Below are 22,045 nucleotides of genomic sequence, written 5' to 3'. Positions count from 1 at the left end.
GGTGTATTGTTGAGTTTTTACAAAATGTAAAAGAAATTTCACAAAATATGTGTCAATATAAGATTCGTCACCAAAAGTTTGCTGAAACACAGAGAAAGTTTTGTCCAAATTAAGACTCAATAGTGGATGAAAACATCCCCAACAATACATAAGGGTTAAACTTTTTATTGATAGTATGGACCCCCTGCAAATACACCACGAACCATTAGGGGTCAGCGTAGCCCTGATCGAGAAACACGTCTAGAGAATGATACATGTATTATTGTGAATGTAGTAAATGAAACCCTTTTGGATTTTTTTCAAGTGAAAGTGAAAGGTGATTTGTTGAATTGGTGTGATAGTAGGGTAAGCAAGGACACACTTTCACATTTACATATAGAGTTGCATGTACAATATCTTACTATAGCTTACTTTGTGACAACTTTAAGTCCTTTCTTCATTCTTCAGCCCAGACAGGAGATTTTGTGAAGGACTGAAAAGGTAAGTGGAGAGTAACATACATACATTAATAAATGTTTTATTTAGTTAATACCTGCATTTATGTTTTATTTATGTTTTTACAGCACAATTTTATTAAGTCATCATTTACACGCTATTACGTGTGATTTCAACCCAAATAATAAGACTGAAAAGGTAAACTGATTTTGTTACTAAATGTGTTTAATATAGGCCTACATAGAGATAAATCAGTTAATAATCATAAAGTTGATGTGTTTGTCTTTTTAAAGGAAAAACTATGGGAGCTACATGCAATAGTAAGTATTACTATACACAATTATACCCTTTGAGTTTGCTTATGTTTGCATTTAGGTGGCGTAAATGAGTTTCAGTTGCTTTTTTAAAATACTTAGAATGTGGATAATAATTAACTGATAACATGAGCTTGATAATAGTCATGTGTGTATACTGAACTGCCTGTTTCTCTCTTGCTTCACAGAGTTTTTGTGTTGCTGTAAAGACACAGCAAGGATAAGAGTAAAAGAAGGTCAGATTTTACTGAGTGTCAACATAAATATATTAACTGACTTAATTTTAAGTTATAAATTAAAACGTTTACATAATATTAATTAAAACACCTGTACAAGCATGCACCTCATTTTTTACAAATGTTCAATGATTTTTTTTATACATTATAAATCATGATTGTGCAAGTTTAGTCAATGGTTAAGTGAGTCTTCTTTAAGTATTAAACCATGCCGGCTCCAGCCATAAAACAGAAGCCATGATAAAAAGAAGAATGCATGAGAAAAGCATGAGTAGAGCCGTGGGTCAGCACGACCTGGTCATTCGATTTCTCAGAGGTGCACAAAGGCTAAATCCTTCACGCCCTCCCTGGGATCTGTCCTTGGTGCTGAAAGCACTCCAGGATGCCCCCTTTGAGCCTCTGCATACTGTGAGTATCTCACAATGAAAACTCTAACACTCCTCGCATTGGCTTTTGTTAAAGGATTTGTCAAATTTCTTAAATAATTTACTCACCACCATGTCATCCAAAATGTTGATGTCTTTCTTTGTTCAGTCGAGAAGAAATTATGTTTTTTGAGGAAAACATTGCAGGATTTTTTTAATTTTAATGGACTTTAATAGAGCCCAACATTTAATACATAACTCAACACTTAACAGTTTTTTTCAACTGAGTTTCAAAGGACTATAAACAAACTCAAACGAGGCATAAGGGTCTTATCTAGCGAAACGATTGTCATTTTTGACAAGAAAAATAAAAAATATGTACTTTTAAACCACAACTTTTCGTCTAGGTCCGGTCCAGCGCGACCTAACGTAAATGCGTAGTCACGTGTTACATAAATAAAACGCACATTTGCGGACCATTGTAAACAATAAACTGACACAAAGACATTAATTAGTATCAGTTGACATACAACAACGTAGGAACAGTCCTCTTTCTCAACACTTGAAACACTGAGGCGGAGTTTCACGTTCGTCCTCTGTGACCTCTTGACGTGATGACGTATTGCGTGGGGTCACGCTAGCGCATCACGACCGGATTTAGAAGAGAAGTTGTGCTTTAAAAGTGTATATTTGTTAATTTTATTGTCAAAAATGACAATCGTTTTGCTAGATAAGATGCCTCGTCTGGGATTGTTTATATTCCTTTGAAACTCCGTTGAAAAAAACTGTTAAGTGTTGAGTTAAGTATTAAATGTTGGGCTCTATTAAAGTCCATTAAAATTAGAAAAATCCTGCAATGTTTTCCTCAAAAAACATAATTTCTTCTCGACTGAACAAAGAAAGACATCCACTTTTTGGATGACATGGTGGTGAGTAAATTATCTGGATTTTTCTTTTAAGAAAATTGACTAATCCTTTAAGAGGATAGGGGACCTGCATGCATTTTTGGTCGATGATTTGTGCCTTCAGTTCGGGCCTGCTGCATCCAGCGTAACACTGAGACCTTGGCCTGGCTACGTGCCCAAAGTTGCCACACTTTCCGAGATCAGGTGGTGAACTTGCAAGCGCTGCCTTTGGAGGAGGCAGACCCAGCCATGGCTTTGTTATGTCCTGTACATGCACTACGTGTGTATATAGACAGAATGCAAAGCTTTAGGACCTCAGACCAGCTCTTTGTCTGTTACTGTGGTCAGCAGAAAGGGAAAGCTGTCACCCAGCAGAGGATGTCCCATTGGATTGTGGATATTATAGCCCTTGCATACCAACAGCAAGACGTGCCGTGCCAATTTAATTGACGTGCTCACTCTACACGTAGTGTGGCATCATCTTGGGCATTGGCTCGTGGTTCCTCACTAACAGACATTTGTAGAGCTGCAAGCTGGGCGACACTCAATACTGTATGTTCACTAGATTCTATCTATAGTGTTCGTATCGAGCTGGTTTCCTCTCGGGTTCTCTCTTCAAACCAGTGAGAACACCGTAGGTCTGTTTGTATGTTGGCTTGCAGCCTCTATTTTGGTGCTGCACATTTGCACCATTATGGAAGGTCAATAGTGCAATAACGTCTCAAAACTGTTTTTTGTACTCCTGCACCGCCTAGATAAACATGTGTTAGGCTAGGCGCCCACATTGTGTCCCTTACGTGGGGTTCCTATGTGTATATAGTCCGTGGGGTTAAAATTCTTCACGTTTTCTCTTGGCAGAGCCTGCTCTGCGTCTCTCTGTCATACCATGTACTGTTCAGAGACATTTATATCATATTTCATATGTCATCCAGTTAACCTTCTTAGGGGATGGCTTCCGCAGTGTTCCTAGTTCCGCGAAGTCTAGGTCGCTTCCCCAGTTCACTGGTTCACTATCGTGGGGTAAAGAAACAGGTAGTGGCCGGCCTTAGGTTCCGCCCCCTACGTGGAGGGTGGAGGGTTTTGGCAGGCACCGGAAGTGTCCGGCTTCAGTGGCACTTTGGTAGGGATTCCCAATTAGTCGTCACGGCGTGAAAAGGAACGTCTCGTAATCCTCATTCCCTGAAGGAAGGGAATGGAGACGTCACGTCCCGTCGCCACAGTTTGCTGTTCCATTGCTGTTACCAGGCCGATGTTCCGATGTATGCTCGGCTTTCTCAGCAAATAATATAGCTGATTTGGTAAACGTACCTGCCTCTCGCTAAATACTCGTGCGACAGGGCGGCGCCGGCAGATGCAAATGCCTGCATGCCAAGTTCATTGGTGTTTTGTTAGTTTCTCGAAGTAGATTTGTCTCCGCGAATCAGTTCCCAATTTGTCGGTCACGACATGGCATTTCCGTTCCCTTCCTTCAGGGAGCGAGGGTTACATACGTAACCGAAACGTTTTCATTTTACATTCAAAGTTGGACAAGAAATCAGACAATTAAAAGAACTGCAGATCAAACTTACAAATGTAAAAAAAAACAACTGACAGAAAAATCTAAATCTGTTCTTCTAGATAGAGAATCACAAATTCAACTGCTGCCAACAGACAAAGACAATGAAAACATACAGAATCAGCTAACTGGGGAGAAAACAGAGTTGGAGAATCTGAAGCAACTTATGAGAGAAAAAGAGATCACAGTACAAGAGCTGGAAACCAGTAAACATCAACTGGAGACACTGACCGAACAGATGAGGAATAGAGGTAAGAAATTTCAAATGACAAAGTGAGAGAGGGTCTGGTTAACATTTATGTGTAGCTTAATACATGAAAGTTAAATATAGAGATTACTGGAAAACACAGTCAAATATCAGTAACAGGAAACAAAAACCACCAGCTGTGGTGTTCAAATCATTAATTGAAGGGTTCAGATGCAAAACCTGCTAAGTTCCTCTGAAATGTTTTCTTTTGAATAATTAAGCATTTTTTAATTAGACTCTTAATGGATTCTGCAACAAATCAGTATTTCTGAATGGTCTGAGTCCAAAATTAGGCGTTTTTGAATCGAAAGAATTTGATGAACATATAGCCTAATACATACTGAGAATATTCTGTAAATATCATAATCACATTTTAGACTGAAGTAACTTTTAGAGGCTTTTGCATCTGTAATTCTCAATTACTAGCCTGACGTTGTCATAACCGAAAAATGCCTCTGCACTCAATTGGAGTGACCTATGACCAATCAGAGCAACGGAGTGTGTGACGTATGTTGAAATGACGTCTTTTGCAGCCTGACCGAACTGCTAGTTATTTCGCTACAATGACACTAACATTGTGATTATACTAAGTCTGAGTTAGCGAACGTACATCAACACCTACTATGTTTACAACATTTCATTTATATCACAACATTAAGTCATACAGTAAGACTATCTCTTACCATTTGTACATTAGTTGAACTTCATCCAGGATGATACCCATTACGTTTGCTTGAAAAATATCGGAGCCTAGCATGTCCCTCCACTTATTCAGCAGCCACGATTCCGGGGTTCCGAAAAGAAGCTGGCAACGACCGCTAATTATATCCATTTCGTCGTGCACGCCGAGTTGCATTGCCGTGATACCCATTTCAGTTACTTCTTTAACTTTGTCCTCCATAAGTGCAACCAACTTTCGCCGAATCCCGTAGAAGGACGGCAAAAGCATCAAGAAATGCCTTGCTCGCGTTTATCTGTTCCTCTTTTAAAATCAATGCTCTGTCGATATATGTTTTAGAAAAGACTCAATGTCAGAATTCACACATCTGAATTCTACAGCGGCAGCCATTTCGTTGTAAATAGATTCAACACATACGCTCTTTGGTGACGTTACTGTTGATCATCTGTCCATCATTGTATAAAGCCCGCCCTGACAATTTGATTGGTTCGACCAGCATTGGGTCTAGCATAGTAGCTCCTCAATGGTGAAACCCCAGACCGATCTTCCCATTTTCAAAATGTTGTGGGCGGGGCTAAGATCAGCTGGCACCCAGGCTACTCAATTACTGGTTTAAAAGACAAATGTTGGTCTTTATAAACTCTTAGAAAATTTGATTTCTGGAAAACACTATTAAATATTGTGTCAACAACAGGAAGTAAAAAAACAGTAGCTGGGGTGTTCAGAACAGTAAATTACTGGTTTAAAGGTGAAATGTTGGTCTTTATTGCACAGTTATAGATTAACAAGAAATCAAACAACTCAAAGAATTGCAGATCAAACTTACAGATGAAAAAAAACTGACAGAAAAATCTAAATCTGTTTGTCCAGAAATGGATTCACAAAATCAACTGCTGCAAAAAAAACAAAGACATTGACAACATACAGAATCAGCTAAAGGAGAAAAACACAGAGTTTGAGAATCTGAAGAAACTGATGAGTGAGAAAGAGATCACAGTCCAGAACACAGTCCAAGAGCTGGAAACCAGTAAACATCAACTGGAGACACTGACCGAACAGATGAGGAATAGAGGTAAGAATAGAGGTTTGTTAAATTGTGTTTGTTAAACGTGTATATCCATCTACAAAAAAGGATAATTGCTATGAGCAAAGCTTTTTGTTCAAAGCTTTAATTCACTCTGATTAAATATACTAAATATACCAACAACATTGTTCAGCTGCATCAGAGCAGACAAACTTAGATCAGAGCGCTAACATTTAGCCGATAATATATCAGTTGACGCGATTTAACAGTATTTACACATAACTTTATTATATTACATAACTTTAAATATACACTTTCACAGTAATAACGAAGGCACCGTAAAAATGAACAATTTGAAAAATGCATTTACTGTGGGTAGATTCAGCAAATAAATTTACACACCGTCGTGGCCCTGTCCCAAATGGCGCACTTCATTGGGACTTTCGGTCTCGTGGCCTTAAATTGCGCGTTCTCACTTAGTCTACGAGTCCGTAGGGTGTCCCATCTGTCATTTTTACGCTTTGAATTGTGCTCATCAGCGCCTCCTTTGCTCCCTTGATGCGGTCTTCAGCGAAGCCCGCACTGCAGCAGGCTTTGCGCACTTTACCAACCCAGAAGTCCTTGTGAAAGGGCAATCAGACAACGGATGGGAGGAGTTCACACTGACGGGCAACTTCTCTATCTATTTTCGGTGTGATGCTCGAGTCTGTCCCAAAATACGACTCCGGTGCACCCACGCGAACTCTCATCAAGGGTCCCTAAAGTCTGGACTACGTGATGCCATCAAAGTGTGGACTCTGAGGAGGACCACAAGTCCGGAGTGTGCCATTTGGGACAGGGCCGTTGTTTCAACTTCAGTCTCTCATTCGTTTATACTGGAGTGGGGGACTGCAGCGTTTAAAGCTAAATGCTGCCACCTAGCGTACTGGATGAAGTTATTTTACAAATCTGAAAAGATTCGGGGGAGGGGGTTAACAAAAACATTCAGCTCCAGAAATTGAATGATCCTGGTTTCATAACATATCTGCGACGATTCGACTGTGAGATTGGTCGTTGAATCAGGCTTCTCCTATTAATGCCTCGAATCTTCGACTATTCGGGGTCACTCTTAATACATGTACATTGATAATAGAAAATGGCTTTTGAACTAAGCAAGAAGCTGTTGCAGTGTTTATTCATATTTATAAACTTTATAAATATATTATATTACATACACAGCTTCAAAACATGGACCAACATCTGCCAACCACCGCACGTCACTATAAGTTTGCGCCTACTATTTACTCCAATACAGTAACTACGTCACGGTAGAGTGGTTACTCCCACAAAATTAAATATAAATAAATCAAAGCACTGTAAAATATCAGTTTTGGTTTAAGAAAACTGCTACAGTAGAAGTAGGCTACTAGTAAAGAATTAATATCTGACGAGTCTGATGGAGTCTGGGGTGGGCAATTGGGGTGGCCAATTACCGTACGCAGGATTTTGCTACATTAGGTAAGGCAATGGCTATTTATTATTATTGGTTGCCTTGCCAAATCACTCATACACTATGCCTGCTTTAAGTTAAATGTAACATTAGTTTTTGAACCTAAAGCTGATTCTTTTTTAAATGTATGGGGAGCAATTATGCTTGGAGGTGTAGGTTGTTGCTACATGGCCAACACATCATGGCAGGTGGCACCTTGGAGGTTTTGGGGAAAAAAATTAATTTGGTTTTGCATTTTAAGTTTGATTATGTAGGGACAGATCATATTTTTATGTCTTAAATTTGAGAAGACTAGTGAATTGTTTTTAAGTGGGGCACAAAATGCGAGGATGCCTGAAAGAAAACCTGCAACGCTTACCTCACCTCCAGGCCTTTTCTGACTCGTCCACTGTTCTGCATTTAAAGCGCTGCAAAGATGAGTGCAATCACATCAATCTAGCTTCTGTTTATAAACAAAAATTATAATGCGAAGTGGAATTAAAAAAAAACATGTTTTGTGTGAATCCTCCTTAGCCTTACCCTGGAGTTGATTCACTCTCCACCTGTTCAGCATCTATTTAAACATACAAAAAAGTATGTTCTGTGCTTTTGAAAGTTACATATTAATACCACGTATTAACAGTGAGAATAGGCTGTTATTTCACATTCAGTTTGAAAAGAAAACAAACAATTCAAAGAACTGTAAATCAAACTTACAAATGCTAAAGAAAACAACTAACAGAAAAATCTAAAACAAATAGAAAAACAACAGAGGACCAACATTGAAGAGAATCAGCTAGAGGAGAAAGACACAGGGTTGGAAATACTCCCAGTCCCAGAGATCCCAGTCCAAGAGCTGGAAACCAGTAAACATCAACTGCATACACTGATGAAGACCAGACAGATGAGAGATATAGGTAAGAAATGTTAAAGGACAAAGAAAGTGTCTAGTTGACATTTATTCATAGCTCAATGTAATACATGAAAGTTAAAAGATTACTCGGAAAAAAGGGACTAAAACATTCATCAATTATGTGTAATTTATAACTGGACGCATTATTTATTTATATATATATATATATATATATATATATATATATATATATATATATATATATATATATATATATATATATATATATATATATATATAAAATAGTGGAAGTAATAACATCATCATTTGGGTAATGTATTTTTATTTATTTCATTTATTTAATTTTCAGTCAAACTGTACTCATTTTTGGCTGGAAAAACAAATAACTCTCACCGGAAATTTATTGACACTCTGAAAAACCAAATTCAGGATCTGAAGGAAGTTCGTGCCATGGATGAAAGTGACATTTTTATGGTTTTCTGTCCCATTGTTTCCCGAGCTGGAACTGATATTGAAGCAGCACTGAAAAGATTTAAAGACTCTACAGGTTGTTTGATTATCAGCACATTATTTTCAATAACATAATAGTTTCTAACTTTACTTCTGATCTAGATGGTACATTCAAGGCATCCAGCAAATTTGTCTTTCATTTTTCTTTTATTTTTTGAACAGCACGTAAGCTGAATGTTCTAGTGGTGCTACATCACACGTTTGACCCAGAGAAAACTGTACCAGACAGCAGCAGATGTGTTAAGAGGATGGATATACTGATAGTGGACTGTCTGTTCTATGAGGATACAGGATTACTGGAGTGTCAGAAGAATCATGATGCTATCGACAAAGTTGTGAAAGGGGTAAGAGAGCAGGTATTTAACAAGCAGCGTTATGGAAACTTACATTAAGCCAAGTTTCAACATTAAGACCAAGGTTAATCCCAGGCTCATTAATAAATAGTTATGCAGTGTGTGTTCTCCAACTAACCCAAACATGTTCTACAAGTCAGAGCAGATGGTGTATTGGGTAACGTTCCAACATGTGGTGCTTTTTCACACTTTCGGCGACCCGAGTTCGATTTTCCGGCTCGTGGTCATTTGCCGATCCCATACCCCTCTCTCCCCCCTGTACTTTCCTGTCCTCTCCTCATTCACTGTTAATAAAGGCAAAAACAGGCAAAAAAAAAACATGTTCTACAAAACAGAATTAAACACATGTGTACACAAAAATCGCTGCCAAAGATGCTTTCCAACAGGTTTTATTGTAGTTTTTGTCCAACTCCATTGACTTGTATTAGATGTGCTGTGAGGTACGGTATTACTCCGCCACTGAAACGGAAATGGAGTTGTTTGTATTCTTGCAACTGGCAAAGGCGGATTATTGCCACCAACTGGGCTGGAGTGTCTATTATTCAAGCTCTCAACGGAAGAATATACGAGTGTGAGGCGTTTGGAAAATAGGTCCACAAGTTAACAATGAATGCTAAAACAGCTGTTGGAAAGCATCTTTTGCAGCGGTTTTTGTGTGGGCGTATCGGTGGGCGCCCCTGACCACTCAGTGAGTTTCACATCTTTGTAAACGAAAGTTTAATGCAACTTAGAAAGGATTGTTCCAGTGGACCTATGCAGTTATTGTGGGGGTGGGGGGTGATACCATACTGGGAACTATATTCTCAGAAGATGAAGCACTGTTACTTGGGCGGAGTGATTTGCACAACTTTGACCGAACTCTCTGCTCCTCACCAGGGGGTTTCACCGGTGCGGCAAGCAAATTACTCCGCCCAAGTAGCAGTGCTTCGTCTTCTGAGAATATCGTTCCCAGTATGTATACTGTTAAAAGATCGCTGTGTCTCATATGACCTTTTTATTTGTACATGTTGTGACTATACAAACCACAACACATAAATAGGAAAATGTTTGCGTTATTTTGTCAATTATTGGGAGCAGTTTGCTAGCTGGAGCCATTCACTTGCAGTCTTTGTGCTAAGCTAAGCTAGCGGGGGCTGTGTCAGACTGAGTTACAGCACGCACATAGATGAGAAAGGTATGTATGGACTTATCTAACTCTGGGGGATACGGTGAATAAGCTAAATTCCCAAAATCTGGGCATGTTCCTTTAAGGCGAATCGCAATTGCGCCGCCCAGCTTGTGTCATTTGTATCACCCCGCGCAAGTTTGCATCTATTTGCGTCTTTGCATTGACTTTGTTTGTAATCTACTCGCGCAAATTGTTGAATTCACATTTGGTCTGCTCGCCCCATAAAAAGCAAGGACAATTACAGTCAAACCCTGCTCTAAAGAGCAGTCTCTACAATCAGTAACATCTCTCAATATTTACACTCAGTCCTTAGCCTACTTAACTTAAAGATCCTTTACTTTCACAGATCAACAATGCATGGGGGGAAAAGGAGGAATTTGCTTCAAGGACCGGTAAGTGTTGTTGAAATGATTAAACAAAATACAATTATTAAGTACAGCCCTAAAAGACAGATTCAGTGTCACTTAGTGAGGTCTGCTGGAGAACACACACTCTAAAAAATTTGCTGTAATTTTGCAGCTGGTTGCCAGTAACTTACTGTAGAAGATAAAGTCAAAAAATGTTTCATGTTCATTTAACTTTGAACAAAATGTTGCCAGTAAATAACATAAATGTAAAATCTACAGTAAGTTACTGGCAGCTAGTTGCCAGTAATACCCATTAACACTGTAATTTCTACAGTCATTTTTTACAGTGCAGTCCAAGAGGTAAAAACCAGTAAACATCAACTGCTGAAAAAATGAAAATGACAGAACGGATGAGGATAAGACATTTTGAAGGACAAAAGGAGATATGATCTAGTTGAGGTTTATTTGTAGCTTGATGTAATAATATATGAAAATAATAAAAGGAGAGTACTGGAAAGCACTGTCAAACAACAGAAAAACCAAACCATCAGCTGAGTTGTTCAGTAAACTAGTTTAAAAGACTAGAATCTGAAGAAATTGATGAGGACAAAAAGAGACTGCTGGAGAACACAGGCCAATTTACATTTGACATGGTTACGTTTTTATTATTTTCCAAAGTACAAAAAATTAAGTTGATAATGTTAATTTGTTTCTGGATATTGTCTGCAAAAGATAATAAAACTCACAGTGATCTTTCATTGGTTTGAATTAGTGTTAGCTCTGTGTGATAATTTGCCCATTGGACTCATACACTGTAAAAAGCAAAAGGTTGGATCAACTTATTTATATATTATATATTGAAATATTTCCCATATTATATATTGGAAATTACTTCAAGTGGTAGCACGTACAAGAATTAATTTAAATAGTGAAACAAAAGTGAGACAATAGAAAAATTGTAAGTTGAAAAATTAAATTTTTTAGGTGTTACCAATTGAAGTAATTTTTTAATTGATCCAACGTTTTTCATTTTACAGTGTATGTGATTTTGTGCATGTTTATTTTGTGCATGCACTGTTTCACAACATTCTCGTTTTTTTAGAAGCCACCAAACACTTCCATGTTTTCCCTATTTAAAGACTGTTACATGAGTAGTTACATGAGTAAGTATGGTGGCACAAAATAAAACGTGGCGATTTTTAAGTGGAACACATTCACGAAACGCTGTGCAAAGATGAAGTGCACGGATTTAAAACGATATATATTTAAAAATGGTGGTGTTTTCCGTTAAACAAAATTAAAGGACAAGTTCGGTATTTTACACTTAAAGGCCTGTTTTCAGATTGTTTATGATGAAATAGAACGGTTTTGACTGAAATTTCGACATATGCGGCTGCCCAGAGAATTTTTGGGTGTTTGTGTTTCAGCTCCTACCTTTACAATGGGTTTAATGGTGCACTGGAACAATCCTTCCTAAAATGCATTAAACTTTCGTTTACAAAGATGTGAAACTCACCGAGTGGTCAGGGGTGTTCACTGATATGCTCATGTAACGAGTTATAGTAAATACAATTTGAATGTAAAGCATTGCTTTTTCACCAAAATCTTTCTATTGTATTTAGTATTAATTATCTCTGACTCTCTTTGAGTAATGTATGTTAATTTTACTGTTCATTGTTTAAAGACTTTTATTTTGATATTTGCTCCTGGCGCGCTACTGACGCCATTTTGAAGTGATCACGCACCTCTCACCAGTTTGCATTGGTTATGCTGGGGAGAGGTATGCTTTTTCAGAGCTCTTCATTTTAAATGAGTAAATTAAGTTACAAGATGTATAAATCAGCTAAGTATTTTGTTCTACACGTTACTGAGACTATATGCAGTGTTCTGTTGTGTGTTTTATCTGTGAGTGGATTGGAAATGTGAAGTTATATCGTGTGGGCCGTATGATATGTTTATCGCTTGGTTTTGAGTCATTAATTAGCTAACATGTTTTATCATACAGGAATGTCTCTTTATGGAATGCCCACGAGAGAGATATAAACTTTATTCATGTTAATCCACAGGTATTTCTCTCTTTATTGGCTTTTATGTCATTTTATAATCTTGTATTGTGTTAATACTATGTTTTAATGTTAATGTTATTTTGTTTTAACTGTCACATAACGTTACATGAGTTTGCATTGGTTATGCTGGGGAGAGGAATGTCTCTTTATGGAATGCCCACGAGAGAGATATAAACTTTATTCATGTTAATCCACAGTGTGAAGTTTATGCTGGTCGTGGCTGTCAATAAATCCCTTTCTGGTGAATAGAAGTGAACGTGTCCTGGGCTTCTTTTACACACAACGCAGATTACCGTAACGGCGGTCAACAAAGGACCGGTTACATTGGTGCCGTGACCCGGATTTGAAGATTCGCTTCCAGATCTACGTCAGTTGGGTCGCCGAGGGACGCTGCATTGAGGTTCACTGTTTTCATTAGTAAAGAACTGGGAGAACACAAATGGACATTTAGTGTTATTAACAGATTTTTGCATTCCTCCATTTAAGTAACTATTTTTCTCATATTTTCTGATCTCTTTGAAAAGTGTTTATTCTGATTATAAATTTATCTTCAATTGTATTTTTTTGTGAAATTGAACATGGCATTCAGTTTAAAAGGAGATGATTTTGATGCATTTGAAACAATGACAGGTCTAGGTCTTGGGAGGGGGAAGTTTTTTGGTGAAACCCCAGTTACCCCAATTGTGAGGGAAAGTAAATTGAAAACAACATCTCCTGTATTATGTTCCACACGTGTAGTTGATCACGATGTAGCTGACACTGTACCCATAGCTGTTCCAGACATAACAGATCCAAACTGGCAAGGCTTGATAACACACATTGCACAACAAGTGGGGAAGACCCTGTTAGCATCTCATAAAGAGGCTAGTTATGTTAAAGAAGAGAATAGAGGTGCATATACACAAGGGTTAGGTACCAGCAAGACTTTCTCAGAAATACCTTCACTTAACTTGACTGGAGTGAGGTTGGTCATGCAGAGTGAAGCAAAAGAGCCCCCAGTGTACCGCGGTGATGCATCAGACAAGATTAGTGTGCATGAATGGGAGGAGCTAATGGACATGTATCTGAGAAAAAGGGGAATACCCATAACAGAGCAGCACCAAGAGATCTTAAGCAGACTGATGGGTAGAGCAAAAGACGTCGTCAAAGTTACTCTCCGTTGCAATTCAGCTTTAAACCCAGTTGAGAATCCAAAAGCTATCATGGACATCCTGAAACAGCATTTTAGCGATGTTACTTATTCTTGCATGCCTTTGGCTGACTTTTACGGCACTGTTCCATTAGCAGGAGAAGATCCCGTTGAATACTGGGTGAGGCTTAATAAAGCAGTGGATCTTACGGAGGAAGCTTTAAGGAGGCTTGGTCGACGAATGGAGGATCCTTGTCAAGAAGCGGCCATGATGTTTGTAAAGTACTGTCCTGATCCCACTCTTGCTGCAGTATTTCGCTTTAAAGCACCAGAAAAATGGGCTGCACAAGAGATCCAAGAGCAGCTTGATCGTTACCAGACAGAGTTAAAAGAACGGATGTCAACCAAGCCTAAACGTCACACTGCTACAAGACATGTCACCTCACATGTTCAGAATTCTCACGAAAATGAGGAAGTAGATGTCGGCTCTCCAATTAAGTTAGGTGAGTGTACCACAGTCAGCCCTGTACATACCACACAAAGTGATGACAATTGCATGAGGACTTTAATCAACCTTCTTGATCGTGCACTGTCTCAAAATGTCCAAATGCCATCCCATCAGCCTCAAAGCAAGTTCTGCAAAGTATGCAAATCCCAAGATCACTCTACTGTAGCACACTGTCGCAGAGAACATTTGTGTTTTGCATGCCTTCAGCCTGGGCATAGTAAGAGGGAATGTACAACTGTCAGGTCCAGGCCTGGACCAGCACCACTCCGGGGTCCACCAAATTTAAACGAGATGGCTCACGTTTGGAAGGGGGATGCGTGAGTGTAAATGAAGAACCCCTAGAAAAGAATGATCCTTACCAGATTTATGAGAATGCATGTGCTCAATCTCCCCTTGGAACCAAAGTGATAGCACAAAATGTCCAGGCAGTTGAGGCATTCGATGATTTGTTCTATGCACCAGTCAGTGTAAATAATGTGTTTTCGTTGAAGGGAATGCTTGATACAGGTTCGATGGCATGCACTTTTAGTGACAAAGTAGAAAAGAGGATGTTAAGTGAGAATGTACTGCCATTAGCCACACCACTTCGAGAGGAAGTCATCTTAGTAGGATGCGGCGGCAAGGTTACAAGACCAAAGTGTATGTATGAGGTCGAGTTGAAAGTTTATGGAGAGAGCTGTCTGGTACCCATTCTCGTTGTACCCGGCCAGCGTGATGATTTGATAATTGGTACTAATGTCATCAAATTCCTTGCGCATCGCATGAAAGGTAGCAGTGACTACTGGAGACTTGTTTCTAATCACAGTGTAGAATCGATGGCAGGATGTGAGCAGTTCTTGGATGTTATGGCCAACACAAGTCGGTGGAAGGGATCAGAGCTGCCAGACAAGGTGGGAACTGTCAAGTTACAGCAGAGTGTTACCCTCTTGGCAAAGCAGGAATATCTTGTATGGGGGAAGTTGCCAAAAAATGTCCCAATGTCCCCAGGAAGCACCGTCGTAGTGGAACCAACAACTTCGAAGTCAGTATCACGAGACATCATGATCGGCCGTGTTGTCACTCCATTATGGGGTGATCGCTGGGTCCCTGTAAAAGTTACCAACTTCTCGGACAAGCCAGTCACTTTAAAGAGAAACCGCAAATTAGCAGATGTGTCCCCATGTGTTGCTTTGGAAGACTTCGAACTTTTCCAAGGGCTGAATCAAGTTGAAGGGGTTACGGAGGAGAATCAATGTTCATCTGATTCATCATCAGATTTCAAGCATAGATTGGAAACCGTTGGTCTCGCTGATCTTGACATCCAGTCTTGCTCTGTCAGTCATGAGTCAAAAGAGAAGGTAATACAGTTGCTGGAGAGATACAATGATGTGTTTTCCAAGCACGCATTGGACTGTGGCGAGGTAAAAGGTTTTGTTCACCGCATTCGGCTAATGGATGAACGCCCCTTCAGACTACCTTATCGTAGGTTGCCGCCAGCACACTACCAAAAGTTGCGGCAAGTTTTATCCCAGATGGAAGAACAAGGGATAATTAGGAAGTCTGTAAGCGAGTATGCTTCACCGTTAGTCCTAGTGTGGAAGAAGGATGGCAGTATACGGCTATGCACAGACTTCAGATGGTTGAATGCGAGGACGATAAAGGATGCACACCCACTTCCACACCAGTCTGACTGCTTGGCTGCTCTGGGCGGAAACACACTTTTCAGCACTATGGACCTGACATCAGGATTTTATAACATACCCATGGCTGAAGAGGACAAGAAATTTACTGCATTCACGACCCCGGTGGGGCTACACGAATATAATCGCATGCCGCAGGGCCTCTGCAATAGCCCCGCCTCCTTTATGCGGATGATGGTAGGCATCTTTGGAGACTTAAACTTCAGCAGCCTGTTATGTTATCTTGATGACCTGTTGGTGTTTGCTCCAAATGAGCAGGAAGCATTAGAAAGGTTGGAGGTTGTGTTCAGTCGTCTGAGGCAATACAATCTAAAGCTGAGTCCTAAGAAATGCCACCTACTTAGAGCTTCTGTAAAGTTCCTGGGTCACATCATAGACAGAGATGGAGTTTCAGTAGATCCTGCTAAAGTTGAAGTCATCTCAAAGCTGTCCAAATTTGATTTGATGGAAGATGACAGATGTACTCCATCAGTGAAGAAAATTAAATCCGTCCTTGGTATGATCTTGTATTACCAACATTTCATTCCTGGATGCTCTACTTTGGCAAAGCCACTTTTTGCTCTCACAGCTGGGCAGAAAAGAAAAAGAGGAAGCAAAGGAGAAATTAAAGCAGGAACTTACAGGAAACTCAATCCTACCGATTGGACTGAAGAATGTGACCGTGCATTATGTAACCTCAAGGAGAGCCTGCTTAAAAGTGTGGTTTTAGCGCACCCTGACTTCACTCGACCTCTGATTCTTGCAATTGATGCTTCTTTGGACGGGTTGGGAGCTGTATTATCCCAAGTGCCAGCAGGGGAAGAGCGAGCCCGTCCTATCGCATTCGCGAGTAAGACCCTGGGTAAATCACAGAGGAACTATCCAGTTCATAAGCTTGAGTTTCTGGCACTCAAATGGAGCGTGTGCGAGAAATTTAGCCATTGGTTAAAAGGTCAAACGTTCACGGTCTGGACAGACAACAGTCCGCTCACATACGTTATGTCCAAGGCAAAACTTGGAGCTTGTGAGCAACGTTGGGTGTCAAAACTGTCAGCTTACAATTTTGAGCTGAAGCATATAGCAGGGACAAAAAATGTAGTGGCTGATGCTTTAAGTAGAGACCCTTTTGTTAAAACTGTGAGCAGCAGGCTGATGAAGGAGCCATATTGTGATTTACTAATGGAGGCTGAGGAGGTTGATGGAAATGGAGTTCAAGATGCTTTTCGTCAAGGAGCTCAGAACTTACAGACCTGCCCCCAGTCCTGTCTTACCTTCCCTTCTGACAGCTCCACTGTCAAAGCTTGTTTAAGTTTACATGATCAATGGGAAGAGACATCAAAAGCAAGAGCTGTGCAACTAATTCAGTCTTATCAAGATCTATTCCCAGCTGGTGTTGATACCCTTCCAGCAATCCCTGCAGAGGAGATTCGTGAATTGCAGGAGGCCGATTCTGTCATTTCAAAATTGACATTCTTTTTGAACTTAAAACGTCAACCATCGAGACGAGAAAAGGCCAACATGAGTTCCAAAGCAATAGCTCTCTTCAGACAATGGGACAAACTAAGGATTAAGGATGGAATCCTCTATCGAGTCACACAAGATCCGCACAGTAAACAAAAGCGGTATCAGCTGGTCTTACCCTCTAGTCTCAAGGGTCAAGCTTTGAAGGGTGTGCATGAATTAGCGGGTCATCAAGGGCAAGCGAGAACTATCCATCTAGCCCGCCAACGTTTCTTCTGGCCGGGAATGGGGAAAGAGGTTTGTGAATACATCAAGTGCTGTCAAAGATGCATCCTGGCCAAAGCTCCTGAACCATCTGCACGAGCCCCACTTGCAAGTATTAAGACCTCTATGCCTATGGAGCTGGTCTGTCTGGATTTCTGGACTGCGGAGGATGGGAAGAAACGCTCAGTTGATGTGCTCGTTGTGACAGACCATTTCACCAAGTTAGCTCATGCCTTTCCTTGTCCGAATCAGTCTGCAAAACAAGTCGCGAGGAAGTTGTGGGACCGTGTTTTCTGTGTGTACGGATTCCCAAGTCGTATCCACACTGACCAGGGAGCCAACTTCGAAAGTGCTCTTCTAGCGGAGTTGTTGAAGCTATCAGGGGTCGCTAAATCTCACACCACCGCTTACCACCCCATGGGAAACGGAGGAGTAGAACGATTTAATCGAACTTTGGGGAGCATGCTCCGTACCCTGCCTTTGAAAGGAAAGCACAAATGGCCAGAGCAAATACAAACACTGACCTTCGCCTACAATGCTACGGTTCATGAAACGACTGGGTACGCTCCCTTTCAGCTTATGTTTGGCCGTGTACCGAGATTACCAGTGGATGTGATGTTCAGACAAGTACTACATGACCCTGTAGTTGTTGATCATGGTACTTACCTGAAGTCGTTGTTGTCATACCTCCACGAAGCAGCTGAGATCGCGCAGCGACATTCTGAAAAAGAGCAACAGAAACAGACAAAAGGTTACAATAAGAAAGTCATAGGTACATTTCTAAATATTGGGGACCGTGTGCTGGTGGCGAATAAAGGAGAAAGAGGAAAGAGGAAACTAGCTGATAAGTGGGACCCTGTGGTGTACACTGTGGTAGACAGAAACCTGCAGACGCACACATACAAGCTGAAGGATGAAAAAGGAAGTGTGAGGATAGTGCACAGGAACCTGCTGTTGGATATTAGTTTCTTACCTGCTGAGTCACCTGATGGAAAGGGAAGCATTTTATCTCCTGTTGGGGAGTCAGAGTGCGAGACACACAGCAACAAGAGTGAGTTTTGTGTGGAAGACTTTGATCCGATGGACGTGGAGGAAAGGACCACGAGATGGGTAAATGAGAACACCGGAAGCCCTGTAGGTCAAGAGTCTGAAAGTTTTGTAGTTCAAGACTCTGCTTTTGAGGAGCCTTTGGAAACAGACCATCTCAATTCCAATGAAAAAGAGCCTAATGATCAGTTGCAGACTCAAGAGATCAGTAGCCGAAATCTTCTTAAGAGTAAAGTTGAAACCAGCCCAACATCTCTTGATGTTAATTTAGATTGTTACTCAGATACATACACAGTTCAGGCTGACACTCATGCTGACATTCATACTGACACCCAAGTTTCGGTTCCTGACATTCAGGGTGTTAAGACACGAGCAGGTAGAGTTGTTAAGAAAGTGAACAGATTAATTGAGTCAATGGTTCAGAAACCCTTTTACATTCAAAGTGTGGGCAGTAATTTGAAAAAGAGAACTGGGTCATTTCTTTCTCTGTTCTAAAGAATTTCTTTGTGTTCTCTGTATGAAGTGAAGAGACAATTTGATAAGAGATAAAATATGAAGTGTAAGGGGCAGGTCATATTATGGTGTACAAGGCATCGTAATATTCCAAGATGATCTTAGGTTTGATCACCCTGAGGTTTTTCTTGACCCTAATAGTGGGTAACTCACTAGTTGAACTAATGAATATTTCATTGTAGACCTGTACCAGTCATTTGGTTTGAATCCAGTACAGATTTTGGTGAAATCTGGAAGGGGTGAATGTAACGAGTTATAGTAAATACAATTTGAATGTAAAGCATTGCTTTTTCACCAAAATCTTTCTATTGTATTTAGTATTAATTATCTCTGACTCTCTTTGAGTAATGTATGTTAATTTTACTGTTCATTGTTTAAAGACTTTTATTTTGATATTTGCTCCTGGCGCGCTACTGACGCCATTTTGAAGTGATCACGCACCTCTCACCAGTTTGCATTGGTTATGCTGGGGAGAGGTATGCTTTTTCAGAGCTCTTCATTTTAAATGAGTAAATTAAGTTACAAGATGTATAAATCAGCTGAGTATTTTGTTCTACACGTTACTGAGATTATATGCAGTGTTCTGTTGTGTGTTTTATCTGTGAGTGGATTGGAAATGTGAAGTTATATCGTGTGGGCCGTATGATATGTTTATCGCTTGGTTTTGAGTCATTAATTAGCTAACATGTTTTATCATACAGGAATGTCTCTTTATGGAATGCCCACGAGAGAGATATAAACTTTATTCATGTTAATCCACAGGTATTTCTCTCTTTATTGGCTTTTATGTCATTTTATAATCTTGTATTGTGTTAATACTATGTTTTAATGTTAATGTTATTTTTTTTTTAACTGTCACATAACGTTACATGAGTTTGCATTGGTTATGCTGGGGAGAGGAATGTCTCTTTATGGAATGCCCACGAGAGAGATATAAACTTTATTCATGTTAATCCACAGTGTGAAGTTTATGCTGGTCGTGGCTGTCAATAAATCCCTTTCTGGTGAATAGAAGTGAAAGTGTCCTGGGCTTCTTTTACACACAACGCAGATTACCGTAACGGCGGTCAACAAAGGACCGGTTACACTCACACAAAAATCGCTGCAAAATACGCATTCCAACAGGTTTTATCGTAGTTTTTGCCAACTCCATTGACTTGTATTAGTTGTGCTGTGAGGTACGGTATTACTCCGCGCCGGGAACTTTGTTTCTATTCTTGCAATTGGCAATGGCGGATTAGCGCCACCACCTGTGCTGGAGTGTCTATTATTCAAGCTCTAAGCGGAAGAATGTACGAGTGTGAGGCGTTTGGAAAAATAGGTCCACAAGTTTACAACGAATGCTAAAACACCTGTTGGAAAGCATCTTTTGCAGCGATTTTTGTGTGAGCATATCAGTGAACACACCTGACCACTCAATAAGTTTCACGTCTTTGTAAACGAAAGTTTAATGCATTTTAGAAAGGATTGTTCCAGTGCACCATTAAACCCATTGTAAAGGTAGGAGCTGAAACACAAACACCCAAAAATTCTCGGGGCAGCCGCAAATGTCGAAATTTCATTCAAAACCGTTCTATTTCATCATAAACAATCTGAAAACAGGGCTTTAAGTGTAAAATACCGAACTTGTCCTTTAAGAAAGTAATGTCGAACAGAATACATAGAATAAAAAATGAACATAGTATAAAATAATAATACAAATAAGAATAAAAGTGAATGATTAAATAAATGAAAGCTTTTATTGAATTAATAAAATAATGTACTGTAATAGATGAAATAGAACACAAGTGAATGTTTCTACTCAGATCTATCACTACAAGAAAAAGATGAACATCATGAGAAACGTCATCAAGAACCTGGCATGGCATTAGGAGAGAAGAGACCTCTTGAGAGAAAAAAACTCAGAACATAGCAAACTGATGATAAAAAGACCATTATTAGTCAAACAACTGGAAAGCAGTAAATATCAAATTTTAAACATTCCACAATGTATAAAAAATTAAGAAATCTATTTTCATATGATCTTGTTTTATTTATTTCATATTTTATTTAATTCCAACTAATTTTCCAGGTATAGTCAAACTATGCTCAGTTGTGGCTGGAAAGACAAATAACTCTCACAGGAGATTTATTGACACTCTGATAAACCAAATTAAGCATCTGAATGAAACTCCTACAGTGGATGAGAGTGATGTCGTTTTGGTTTTCTGTCCTATTGTTTCTCGAGCTGGAACTGATATTGAAGCAGCACTGAAAATATTCACAGACTCTAAAGGTTGTTTTATTATCAAAACATTATTTTCAACATAACATTAAAGTTTCTAACTTTCCAAATACATCTAGGTGATATATTCATGTGGCATTCAGACAAATTTGACGTTGATTTTTTTTTCTATGAACAGCATCTAAGCTGAAAGTTCTTGTGGTGCTGCATCACACATTTGACCCAGATAAAACTGTACAAGACAGCAGCAGATGTGTTAAGAGGACGGATATACTGACAGTGGACTGTCTGTACTATGAGGACACGGGATTACTGGAGTGTCAGAAGAATCAGGATGCTATCGACAAAGTTGTGAAAGGGTTAAGAGAGCAGGTATTTAACAAGCAGCATTATGGGATTTGCCAAGTTACAACATAAAGACCAAATCCCAGGCTATAAATAGTTATGCAGAGTGTGTCTTTCAACTAACTCAAAAGTGTTCTGCAGAAACAGAATCAAGCACATGTGTACAGTAAGACTGAGAGCACTGTGCACATGTGTCTTTTTTGAGTGAATGGTTTGAAAAACTAGACAAACTAAATCAGTTACAGTGTGTTAAAAACTGTAATATAGTAATTGTTGTTGAATTGTATTGAACACTGACAATGCATGTCTCAATAACAATTTTGTGTTTTGTATAGATTAGAGATTAGAGA

At 39.6% G+C, this 22,045-nt stretch overlaps 1 protein-coding gene across 1 annotated transcript; it reads left to right on the top strand.

Annotated features, from left to right (window-relative positions):
• Nucleotides 1-355: 355 nt before the first annotated feature.
• LOC141349174 (uncharacterized) lies at nt 356-21,082 on the top strand. The gene is made up of 11 exons (XM_073860659.1): nt 356-480; nt 564-633; nt 729-755; nt 938-985; nt 3,873-4,061; nt 5,607-5,808; nt 7,990-8,145; nt 8,452-8,649; nt 8,775-8,956; nt 10,480-10,525; nt 20,932-21,082. The coding sequence occupies exons 6-11, from the start codon at nt 5,712-5,714 to the stop codon at nt 21,036-21,038; spliced, it is 786 nt and encodes a 261-aa protein (XP_073716760.1). The 5' UTR covers nt 356-480; nt 564-633; nt 729-755; nt 938-985; nt 3,873-4,061; nt 5,607-5,711; the 3' UTR covers nt 21,039-21,082.
• The last annotated feature ends 963 nt before the right edge of the window (nt 21,083-22,045 follow it).

This window comes from Misgurnus anguillicaudatus, chromosome 22, assembly GCF_027580225.2.
Source record: "Misgurnus anguillicaudatus chromosome 22, ASM2758022v2, whole genome shotgun sequence".
Lineage (NCBI taxonomy): Eukaryota > Metazoa > Chordata > Actinopteri > Cypriniformes > Cobitidae > Misgurnus > Misgurnus anguillicaudatus.
The sequence above is the reverse complement of the archived record's forward strand: the minus strand, read 5'-3'. Positions and strand labels throughout refer to the sequence as shown.